This window comes from Hylobates moloch, unplaced genomic scaffold (assembly GCF_009828535.3).
Source record: "Hylobates moloch isolate HMO894 unplaced genomic scaffold, HMol_V3 SCAFFOLD_20, whole genome shotgun sequence".
Classification (NCBI taxonomy): domain Eukaryota; kingdom Metazoa; phylum Chordata; class Mammalia; order Primates; family Hylobatidae; genus Hylobates; species Hylobates moloch.
The window spans coordinates 20,871,108-20,883,250 of NW_026652295.1; the positions used below are offsets into that span (position 1 = coordinate 20,871,108).

The window sequence follows — 12,143 nt, forward strand, 5'->3', positions numbered from 1 at the left end:
AGGGGGATATCACAGTTTCATTGGCAGATTTTCTTCCTTGGTGGAATGTAATATAATGGTGTGTCTTAAAATTTGCTGAAATACAGAAAATACATGTAACAACGAAAGAATGAGGCCAGTGGCTATGTTTTAGTACACCCTTTAAAAAATCTGTGTGTTTTAAGCAGAAATATATATGGCTGCTTTAACTTCCACTCTTCCCCATCATATTCGATGACAGAAGCATAAATGACTTAGAAATATAATCAACAATATTGATAATCAACTTGACTGAATTATCAAACTAGCCACACCCTCAAATCATTAGTTAGTACAAATCCAAAAATAAATATATTCTTTTTTATCCTAGTGAAAATATTGATCTTATGGATAATAGCCTTCTTAAAATAATTTTTTTTGTCAGATTGGTAACATTTAAGGATGTGTTTCTATGCATACCAGAGAAAATGAAGTATATAACACAGCAACACTGTTATGCAGAAAAGGTGCCTGTGTGTTTTTGGTTTGGGTTTTTCTTTTTTTAAGGATTTGTGGCCGGGCGCGGTGGCTCATGCTTGTAATCCCAGCACTTTGGGAGGCCAAGGCGGGCGGAGCAAGAGGTCAGGAGATCGAGACCACTGTGAAACCCAGTCTCTACTAAAAACACAAAAAATTAGCCGGACGTGGTGGCGAGCACCTGTAGTCCCAGCTACTTGGAGAGGCTGAGGCAGGAGAATGGCGTGAACCCGGGAGGTGGAGCTTGCAGTGAGCCGAGATCGAGCCACTGCACTCCAGCCTGGGTGACAGAGTGAGACTCCGTCTCAAAAAAAAAAAAAAAAAAAAAAAGGACTTGTTTCTCCTTTTTTAAAAAAATTATATAATACAAGTAGCTAATGGTCAAAAATTATTTGCTTTTACCTACAAAAACAGTTTTGCTTGTGGTTGATCCTTACAGATCCAGTCAGATGGCTACATAAGGTGTTCTTTCCAGTAAAATTCTAAATCTGACAACCTGGGCCTATTGCCAGCCTACATACTTTAAAAGTTTGACAAGATAAATAGAAATTTACTACCCAGCATTAGTTTAATCTGAATCAAAAGCTGACTTAATTATTTTGGATTGACTTTACCTAACCACTTATGGTTAGCCTGAAGAACATTAGTTTCCTATTACAGTGTTAAGGAAAGCTGATTTTTACTACAATTCTAATTTTCAGACGTTGGAAAACAAGTAATTTCTGTAGCCAACGTTTATTTTGAATACCTTGGCATCCTTTCTTTGCCATATTCTTCTTAGTATTCTTCATGGAGTTCCTTTCTTTTAAAATCAATGGAATGGCAGAGTTGCCACTATTGTCCTTGCATGGTTCACATCAATGATCTGTGATTACTTTTTTTTTTTTTTTAAGGCAGAGTCACACTCTATCACCCACACTGGAGTGCAGTGGCTCAATCTTAGCTCACTGCAACCTCCTGGGTTCAAGCAATACTCCCACCTCAGCTTCTCGAGTAGCTGGAATTACAGGCGCATGCATCCCTGCCCAGCTAATTTTTTAATTTTTTAATTTTTAGTAGAGACAGGGTTTCACCATGTTGACCAGGCTGGTTTCGAACTCCTAACCTCAAGTGATCCACCCACCTTAGCCTCCCAAAGTGCTGGGATTACAGGCGTGAGCCACCGCGCATGGCCTGTTATTACTTTTTTACATAAGTGGCTATTCTATTTTAGCCTCTTGAACAACATGCAACCTTTACTAGGAATGTGTCTGGCATTTGAATTAGAAAGGAAGGTATTAGTATTCATTGAGGGCTTACAATACATTAGGTGCTTCATAGTCACAAATTCATTGAACCCTCACAACAACCCTCTATAAAGTAGCTCCTAGTGCTCCCATATAACAGATGAGGAAAACTGAGACTTGGCCACATCCCCACAGTTACAAACCAGTAAGGATTAGCAGCCAGGTCTACTATGAATCCAGAGGCCCCACTCTCTTCTGCTACCAGTTATCACCTCCTTCTACAGTTTCTCTTTGCCTTGGTTTTTCAATTCCCTTCGATTCAACTAACAAATAACAAGAGGAAATACATAAGAAGGAAAGGAGGAAGATGGCTTTGGGAGGAGGAGAGGGAAGAGAGTGAAGCAATCTTTAATTTTGAAAACAGGGAAAACAAATATTTAGAAAGTAAAACCGATTTCCATCCTTTACATGCCATTATACATCCTATGCAAAACTCGGGAAATCTGCCCATTGAGGTAATTATGGAGCACTACCTAATGTGTTTCAAGGGAAAGCTCCCCTGTTTGGGCTATGCAGGATTTACAGAGTTTCAATCATTAAATAACCATAGTTGACCCTTGCTTGGTTAAGAGAGTAAGCAATTATTGCAAAGTCCTCTTCCCTGCCTTCCACAAACAGCACAAAAACGGTTCCGAAGGGATTTACACAACACATCAACATCTGTGCTGTACCTAGAGTTGTTAAAATAATTGTGATGACAGGTGTCTAGGTACCATTTTCTTAATGGTTTTCAATATCCATTGATTTATTGTTGTGGCTTTCTCTTCCCCTTTACAGCTTTGGCTTTAAGAAAGAGCTGGGGAACAGATTTTGCACGAGAGGCTGATTCTTTATTCCAATGCTGAAAAGAACTAATAAAAATAATCACTTGGCTTTTAAGCAGAAAGCTTCCATTTACAGTATTTCACCCTTACCCCGCCCCCTTCCAAGCCCCTTGTTATCTAACGTAATGGTTAGAATACATTTCCGTCTCTTCCCTCAATAATTTCATGCATTAACATCCTCTTCACACACTATACACACACGCACGCGCGCACACACACGCGCACACACACACACACACACACAGCAAAAGGAAAAAAGAGGCAGCAGAAATCTCAGCTGTACTTCTAGCCCTTTTAAAAAGTTTGCTCTGTAAATTGGAATGAGGTCAGATTTGGAGCTTCTCATTGCACGCGGAGATTATTATTGCATCGGGTTCCAAGCCAATGGGAAGCCCGGGGGAGGGGTTTGGCATGAGGAAGCGTTGGTTACAGCAGCTGATTGGCTGCAGCCAAGACTGTGAAAGGATAAAGAGGCGCGAGGCGGAATTGGGGTCTGCTCTAAGCTGCAGCAAGAGAAACTGTGTGTGAGGGGAAGAGGCCTGTTTCGCTGTCGGGTCTCTAGTTCCTTGCACGCTCTTTAAGAGTCTGCGCTGGAGGAACTCTTGCCATTACCAGCTCCCTTCTTGCAGAAGGGAGGGGGAAACATACATTTATTCATGCCAGTCTGTTGCATGCAGGCTTTTTGGCTTCCTACCTTGCAACAAAATAATTGCACAAACTCCTTAGTGCCGATTCCGCCCACAGAGAGTCCTGGAGCCACAGTCTTTTTTGCTTTGCATTGTAGGAGAGGGACTAAGTGCTAGAGACTATGTCGCTTTCCTGAGCTACCGAGAGCGCTCGTGAACTGGAATCAACTGCTTCAGGGAAAAAAAAAAAAAAAAAAAAAAAAAAAAAAGACTTGCCTGGGAGGCCGCGAGAAACTTGCATTGGAAGCTTCAGCAACCAGCATTCGAGAAACTCCTCTCTACTTTAGCACGGTCTCCAGACTCAGCCGAGAGACAGCAAACTGCAGCGCGGTGAGAGAGAGGGAGAGAGTCTCCAGCTTGGGAACTATAACTCCTCTGCGAGAGGCTGAGAACTCCTTCCCCGCATCTTTTGGGGACTTTTCTCTCTTTACCCACCTCTGCCCCTGAGAGGAGTTGAGGGGCCAGTTCGGCCGCCGCGCGCGTCTTCCCGTTCGGCGTGTGCTTGGCCTGGGGAACCGGGAGGGCCCGGCGATCGCGCCGCGGCCGCCGAGAGGGTGTGAGCGCGCGTGGGCGCCCGCCGAGCCGAGGCCATGGTGCAGCAAACCAACAATGCCGAGAACACGGAAGCGCTGCTGGCCGGCGAGAGCTCGGACTCGGGCGCCGGCATCGAGCTGGGAATCGCCTCCTCCCCCACGCCCGGCTCCACCGCCTCCACGGGCGGCAAGGCCGACGACCCGAGCTGGTGCAAGACCCCGAGCGGGCACATCAAGCGGCCCATGAACGCCTTCATGGTGTGGTCGCAGATCGAGCGGCGCAAGATCATGGAGCAGTCGCCCGACATGCACAACGCCGAGATCTCCAAGCGGCTGGGCAAACGCTGGAAGCTGCTCAAAGACAGCGACAAGATCCCTTTCATTCGAGAGGCGGAGCGGCTGCGCCTCAAGCACATGGCTGACTACCCCGACTACAAGTACCGGCCCAGGAAGAAGGTGAAGTCCGGCAACGCCAACTCCAGCTCCTCGGCCGCCGCCTCCTCCAAGCCGGGGGAAAAGGGAGACAAGGTCGGTGGCAGCGGCGGGGGCGGCCATGGGGGCGGCGGCGGCGGCGGGAGCAGCAACGCGGGGGGAGGAGGCGGCGGTGCGAGTGGCGGCGGCGCCAACTCCAAACCGGCGCAGAAAAAGAGCTGCGGCTCCAAAGTGGCGGGCGGCGCGGGCGGCGGGGTCAGCAAACCGCACGCCAAGCTCATCCTGGCAGGCGGCGGCGGCGGGAAAGCAGCGGCTGCCGCCGCCGCCTCCTCCTTCGCCGCCGAACAGGCGGGGGCCGCCGCCCTGCTGCCCCTGGGCGCCGCCGCCGACCACCACTCGCTGTACAAGGCGCGGACTCCCAGCGCCTCGGCCTCCGCCTCCTCGGCAGCCTCGGCCTCCGCAGCGCTCGCGGCCCCGGGCAAGCACCTGGCGGAGAAGAAGGTGAAGCGCGTCTACCTGTTCGGCGGCCTGGGCACGTCGTCGTCGCCCGTGGGCGGCGTGGGCGCGGGAGCCGACCCCAGCGACCCCCTGGGCCTGTACGAGGAGGAGGGCGCGGGCTGCTCGCCCGATGCGCCGAGCCTGAGCGGCCGCAGCAGCGCCGCCTCGTCCCCCGCCGCCGGCCGCTCGCCCGCCGACCACCGCGGCTACGCCAGCCTGCGCGCCGCCTCGCCCGCCCCGTCCAGCGCGCCCTCGCACGCGTCCTCCTCGGCCTCGTCCCACTCCTCCTCTTCCTCTTCCTCGGGCTCCTCGTCCTCCGACGACGAGTTCGAAGACGACCTGCTCGACCTGAACCCCAGCTCAAACTTTGAGAGCATGTCCCTGGGCAGCTTCAGTTCGTCGTCGGCGCTCGACCGGGACCTGGATTTTAACTTCGAGCCCGGCTCCGCCTCGCACTTCGAGTTCCCGGACTACTGCACGCCCGAGGTGAGCGAGATGATCTCGGGAGACTGGCTCGAGTCCAGCATCTCCAACCTGGTTTTCACCTACTGAAGGGCGCGCAGGCAGGGAGAAGGGCCGGGGGGGGTAGGAGAGGAGAAAAAAAAAAGTGAAAAAAAGAAACGAAAAGGACAAACGAAGAGTTGAAAGAGAAAAGGGAAAAAAGAAAAAAAAAAAAAGTAAGTAGGGCTGGCTTCGGCCGCGTTCCCGTCGTCGGAAAGGAGCGCGGCGGCGTTTTGGACCCGCGCTCCCATCCCCCACCTCCCCGGGCCGGGGACCCACTCTGCCCAGCCGGAGGGACGCGGAGGAGGAAGAGGGTAGACAGGGGCGACCTGTTATTGTTGTTATTGGTGTTGTTGTTGATGGCAAAAAAGAAAAAGCGACTTCGAGTTTCCTCCCCTTTGCTTGAAGAGACCCCCTCCCCTTCCAACGAGCTTCCGGACTTGTCTGCACCCCCAGCAAGAAGGCGAGTTAGTTTTCTAGAGACTGAAGGAATCTCCCCCTTCCTGCATCACCACTTTGGTTTTGTTTTATTTTGCGTCTTGGTCAAGAAAGGAGGGGAGAACCCAGCGTACCCCTCCCCCCCCCTTTTTTTAACGCCTGATGAAGACAGAAGGCTCCGGGGTGACGAATTTGGCCGATGGCAGATGTTCTGGGGGAGCGCCGGGACTGAGAGACTCCACGCAGGCGAATTCCCGTTTGGGGCTTTTTTTTTCTCTTTCTTTTCCCCCTGTCCCCTCTGCAGCCGGAGGAGGAGATGTTGAGGGGAGGAGGCCAGCCAGTGTGACCGGCGCTAGGAAATGACCCGAGAACCCCGTTGGAAGCGCAGCAGCGGGAGCTAGGGGCGGGGGCGGAGAAGGACACGAACTGGAAGGGGGTTCACGGTCAAACTGAAATGGATTTGCACGTTGGGGAGCAGGCGGCGGCGGCTGCTGGGCCTCCGCCTTCTTTCTACGTGAAATCAGTGAGGTGAGACTTCCCAGACCCCGGAGGCGTGGAGGAGAGGAGACTGTTTGATGTGGTACAGGGGCAGTCAGTGGAGGGCGAGTGGTTTCGGAAAAAAAAAAAGAAAAAGAAAAAAAAAGGAAAAAAAAAAGATTTTTTTCTTCTCTTAATCGGAATCGTGATGGTGTTGGATTATTTCAATGGTGGGGTTAATATAGCATGTTATCCTGTCTATCTTTTAAAGATTTCTGTATAAGACTGTTGAGCAGTTTTTAAAATAGTGTAGGATAATATAAAAAGCAGATAGATGGCGCTATGTTTGATTCCTACAACGAAATTATCACCAGCTTTTTTTCATTCTTAACTCTTTAAAGGATTCAAACGCAACTCAAATCTGTGCTGGACTTTAAAAAAACAATTCAGGACCAAATTTTTTCTCAGTGTGTGTGTTTATTCCTTATAGGTGTAAATGAGAAGACGTGTTTTTTTCCTTCACCGATGCTCCATCCTCGTACTTCTTTTTCCTTGTAAATGTAATCAGATGCCATTTTATATGTGGACGTATTTACACTGGCCAAACATATTTTTTCTTTTGTCCCTTTTTTCTTTCTTTTTATTTCCTTTATTTCTTTATTCCTTCCTTTTCCTTTTTTCTTTTTTCTTTTTTTTTTTTTTTTTTTTTTTGGTAGTTGTTGTTACCCACGCCATTTTACGTCTCCTTCACTGAAGGGCTAGAGTTTTAACTTTTAATTTTTTATATTTAAATGTAGACTTTTGACACTTTTAAAAAACAAAAAAAGACAAGAGAGATGAAAACGTTTGATTATTTTCTCAGTGTATTTTTGTAAAAAATATATAAAGGGGGTGTTAATCGGTGTAAATCGCTGTTTGGATTTCCTGATTTTATAACAGGGCGGCTGGTTAATATCTCACACAGTTTAAAAAATCAGCCCCTAATTTCTCCATGTTTACACTTCAATCTGCAGGCTTCTTAAAGTGACAGTATCCCTTAACCTGCCACCAGTGTCCACCCTCCGGCCCCCGTCTTGTAAAAAGGGGAGGAGAATTAGCCAAACACTGTAAGCTTTTAAGAAAAACAAAGTTTTAAACGAAATACTGCTCTGTCCAGGGGCTTTAAAACTGGTGCATTTACAGCAAAAAGGGATTCTGTAGCTTTAACTTGTAAACCACATCTTTTTTGCACTTTTTTTATAAGCAAAAACGTGCCGTTTAAACCACTGGATCTATCTAAATGCCGATTTGAGTTCGCGACACTATGTACTGCGTTTTTCATTCTTGTATTTGACTATTTAATCCTTTCTACTTGTCGCTAAATATAATTGTTTTAGTCTTATGGCATGATGATAGCATATGTGTTCAGGTTTATAGCTGTTGTGTTTAAAAATTGAAAAAAGTGGAAAACATCTTTGTACATTTAAGTCTGTATTATAATAAGCAAAAAGATTGTGTGTATGTATGTTTAATATAACATGACAGGCACTAGGACGTCTGCCTTTTTAAGGCAGTTCCGTTAAGGGTTTTTGTTTTTAAACTTTTTTTTGCCATCCATCCTGTGCAATATGCCGTGTAGAATATTTGTCTTAAAATTCCAAGGCCACAAAAACAATGTTTGGGGGAAAAAAAAGAAAAAATCATGCCAGCTAATCATGTCAAGTTCACTGCCTGTCAGATTGTTGATATATACCTTCTGTAAATAACTTTTTTTGAGAAGGAAATAAAATCAGCTGGAACTGAACCCTAAATCTTGACTTTTGTCGTTATTATGCCCAGTGCCTAAGATTGGAAAGGCCCTACGGTATCTAGACACTACACATCTGCCTTAGCTTTAAAAAAATAAGTTCTCAGAGGAGCCTTGTCAAATGCTACCTTATTGAGGAATATTAAATGTCTCATGGCCAGATTTCCCCCGACCCTGAAATGATGGCATCAGCTGAATATGTGTCAACTCAACACATGCTTTCTAGGAATTTTCTGAGTTTACCATATTTTAAAACGCCCTTTGTCTTGGAATCTGAAAGAGGGGGAGGGGCAACGTGGACAGAATTCTTCACAGATGAAGCTGGCTAGATGATCTTTTTTTGAACTTGGTGCTCCTGGAGCTGCTTTCTCCTTGATTTGCCCATGCTTACCTCTAGCAGTGGCTATAATTGGTTTTCGTGGGTTAAGGACAAATAAGCTGTTAAATTATCAGTAGATTATGCAGGAGAAGGCTTTTACCGATTATGAAATGCGAAAGATGTATGCATTTATGCATTTTTTTTTTCTCAAGCAGAAAGGTTGATGTGGTGCTACGATCTCTATTTTTTGCCATGCTCAACATGGTGTTAATGTAAGAGAACTGCAGCAATAAGGATGACCTGGAGAAGCTGGCTGCGTGTGGGCCCAGAGGAAAGCCTCCTCTCTCTCAAAATAGCACAAATCTCCAAGTGCTTTTTATAAGAATCAGGAAGGGTTGTTGAGACTGCAAGGTGAAAAAGTACTTGGATTTCTTAAGGCCCATTACTCTTGGGTTTGGAACATACAACTTGCTAAGTGGCACTATTTCCTGTTTATTTTGAGAGTTAACAATTGTTATTAACTAACAAAAGCCATCTTCCAAATGTTAATTAAAAATGTGTCTTTTACATGTCTTTAGTTTTTTAGCACTGGAGAGGAGAGGTTAATAAGCAGAAGTGTTTGGAAATAACCCCTTACTCATTTGGATTGCTTGTAGATAAGGGAGTATTATCCTGGAAGGTACACCTGGAAAAAGAGACCCTTTGAAGACTAGTCTAAAAGGAGGGGGTTTTGTGGTTGTCCAACGAAAAGCAATAATCCACCCCCAAAAACCAGTATAACTTGTGTTTCAATATAATTTATCTCTTAAAGATAGCTACTAGTTTTCAACATTTTTTTCATGTGTGGTGCTCATATATTTAGTTTTAATTGCATTTGTGTTCTACAATTGGAATTCCATTTTTTAAAATGACCTTAGAACAACATGGCATCTAAGTTTCTTCAGAGATCTTTGTAAAAGGAAGAACTCTTCTTTAGAAAAGCGCTTTTAATTTTTGTTCATTGCAGTGATGATATAATTATTTAGCTTTTTTCAGATCCAAGGTATCAATACCATGACATAAATGAAGCCTAAATGATGCATTTTTTAAATGATGCATCTTTTTTAAAGTATATTTTTATTTCGGAGGGTTCTCCTGTTAGAACTGTTTGTTTTCCCTTGACTCTCCATGTAAAAGCAGATGTTTTAAATATTTCCTTTAAGAATTTTGATAACATTGGTTTAAAAATAAAAGCTGAAATGTGTGTGTCCTTCCTGGCAGGTGGTAGAGTAAACGTAAGAAGCATTTTTGTACGATGTCTTCCTCTGAGTCTGTTTTCATTCATAAGGGATACTTACGTGTTAGGTGGTACAAGGCATAATAAACCTGCAAAACCAAACAGTGTGATTTTTTTTCTTTCAGATAATTTGGATCAATAGAAAAGAGTAAGTTTCAGATTTTCTTTTAAGAATTTCAAGTAATTGCTTCTGGCCCTGTGCTCCACCAGAAATGTGAATCAGTGGTACTTGCTTAAGCAAGTTTTGTCAATTCCTAGTTGAATCCCTTTAAGTGCCAAGAAAAAAAACATGTAAGCTGAGAGGGTGGGCCCAGCTCCTGGGAAGGCTTTTGGGGTTTGTGTTTACCCTGCTTTTGGGGGTACTAGGGGAGCTAAGGGATTCTGAGGAAAGCAAGAAAGCAAAGGGTTAGGTTAAATGGACATCAACATTTACCAAGGGTTTCCTGTGTTTGTAGGGTACACGTAAATTAGAAGACATGGTCTGGGGAATACTATGGGTCAGAATGCTTAATCATGAATTTAAAACAAATTCAGGGATCCCAAGGAAGTATTTGAAAAGATAGAAATGTTTAAAAAAAAAATTTTTTTTTAAGAATACAAACCCATCTGGCCGGGCGCGGTGGCTCACGCCTGTAATCCCAGCACTTTGGGAGGCCAAGGCGGGCGGATCACTTGAGGTCAGGAGTTTGAAACCAGCTTGGCCAATATGGCGAAACCTCCTCTCTACTAAAACTACAAAAATTAGCTGAGCGTAGTGGTGCACGCCTGTAATCCAGCTACTCAGGAGGCTTAGGTAGGAGAATCTCTTGAAGCCGGAAGGCGGAGGTTGCAGTGAGCCAAGATCGCATCAGTGCACTCCAGCCTGGGTGACTGTCTCAAAAACAAACAAACAAAAAGAATACAAACCCATCTAGCCATTTGGATTTCTCAGAGTGTAAGGTTGGTATGCTTTATTTCTCTTTCTGGTGGTTTTTGTTTTGTGCCTCCTGGCACCCCTCCTATTAAGGCCTACAAAATACCTCTCTAACCCATATCAATAGGGTTTACTCCTACCCCTCTGATTCTTCCTGAAAAATGGTATCTCCATACGCATTTCTCAATTTTCACTATCATTTGAAAGCTAAAGTGGAGGGGTGGGAAGAAAGCATCTCCAGACATCTGCATGGTGTTTGAGGCTCTTCCAGGTGTCTACCACCATTCCCCTGTGCCCAGGATAAAGTGCAGAATTCACATGCTGCTCTTCAAGGCCCTGCACAAAAGCGTTTTAGCCCACCTTTCCAGTTCTTCCAAATTGCAGTATAACCAAACTGCTCTTTCCTGATAGACTGGAATTCTTGAAGGACAGAAACTAGGCATTGAATACTTGTATTTCCCAGTTTGCTTTCCCTGCTTCTTTTCACATAATAAATGCTAAATTCTTATTTGTTGACTTTACGTGGTTTCCATGGGGGCCCTAAGAGCTTCCAACATGCATTTGCATTCTATGCTGCTTGTGGTAAGTACCAGCGCTGGATTGCACGAAAACCTGGATTAGAATGCTGCCTCTGAGACCAACAAGCTGGAGGACTTTGGACAGATTTCTCAGCCTTTTTAAGTTTCCGTGTTTTAAATCGTCATATAGAAAGAGAGCTATCTAATGTAGACAGCTGTGTTGAGAATAGAGTGCAGCGGCACGTGTGTGGTATGTCGTAATGCCTGGCCTACCCCATGGGCTCGTTGAATGCTAGAACCTGACCTCATGGGTGGTTCTAAAAAGCTAATGTATGTAAAGCCTAACACAGTGCCAGCAATACAGAAGATGCTTTAAATTCTAAAAATGGGGAGCAAAGCAGCGTGGCCGGGGTCCGAGCTGGGGTTCTGTCCCCGCTGGGCTGTCGCCCCAGCTGGACTACCGCCATGGAACTCAGCGCCGAATACCCCAGGGAGAAGCTGCAGCGGGACCTGGCGGCGGAGCATGTGGCGTTGGAGGACAACACGACCCTCAACCATTGCGCCTGTAGCTTCTGGCGGTGTCGGCCAAGTACGAGGGGAAGCCGCTGCTTCAGAGACACCGGCTGGTGAACGCGTGCCTAGCAGAAGGGCTCCTGCGCATCCATGCCTTTCAACAGAAAACCCTGATCCCAGAGCAGTGGGCCCGTGAGTGGCAGAAATGAGGGACTGGGACCTGCACAGCCATTAAATTATAAATCAGGAAAAAAAAATTCTAAAAATAAATCTCCTGAATCAATGTTTCTCAGTCTGCTATACGAATCCTCAGCATCAGAATTACCTGGAGATTCTTGTTAAGAGTAGCGATTATACAGATCGCCAGCCACAGTCAGACTGTGGGGATGGGGCCTTAATGGGCCCCCCATAGATTTCCAGTGCTCACTGAAGTTTGGAAATCAGTATCCTCACTGTGTTTTAGCATATTCTCCCAGTAAGTATGCAGGCAAGGGAGTATGACGCCCTCATTGTTTTAACATGGAGAAATTGAGTTGAGAATGGCCCAATGGCTGATCTGAGGTCACAAGGTCAGAAGTGCCAGAAAGGGTATTGGAATTCTATGTCCTGAGCCCTAGGATCAGCCTAGAACTTATTTCTCTAAATAGA

General features: G+C 45.7%; 1 protein-coding gene and 1 pseudogene across 1 annotated transcript; both read left to right on the forward strand.

Moving 5' to 3' along the window:
• The first annotated feature begins 3,100 nt into the window (after window positions 1–3,100).
• On the forward strand, window positions 3,101–7,953 carry SOX4 (SRY-box transcription factor 4). Its single transcript, XM_032140412.2, has one exon. The coding sequence runs from the start codon at window positions 3,882–3,884 to the stop codon at window positions 5,304–5,306; it is 1,425 nt and encodes a 474-aa protein (XP_031996303.1). The 5' UTR covers window positions 3,101–3,881; the 3' UTR covers window positions 5,307–7,953.
• Window positions 7,954–11,387: 3,434 nt separating this feature from the next.
• LOC116459710 (bolA-like protein 2) lies at window positions 11,388–11,704 on the forward strand (annotated as a pseudogene).
• The last annotated feature ends 439 nt before the right edge of the window (window positions 11,705–12,143 follow it).

Coding starts and splice junctions, on each gene's coding strand:
- SOX4 (XM_032140412.2), top strand. CDS start 3,882: ATGGTGCAGCAAACCAACAATGCCGAGAACACGGAAGCGCTGCTGGCC.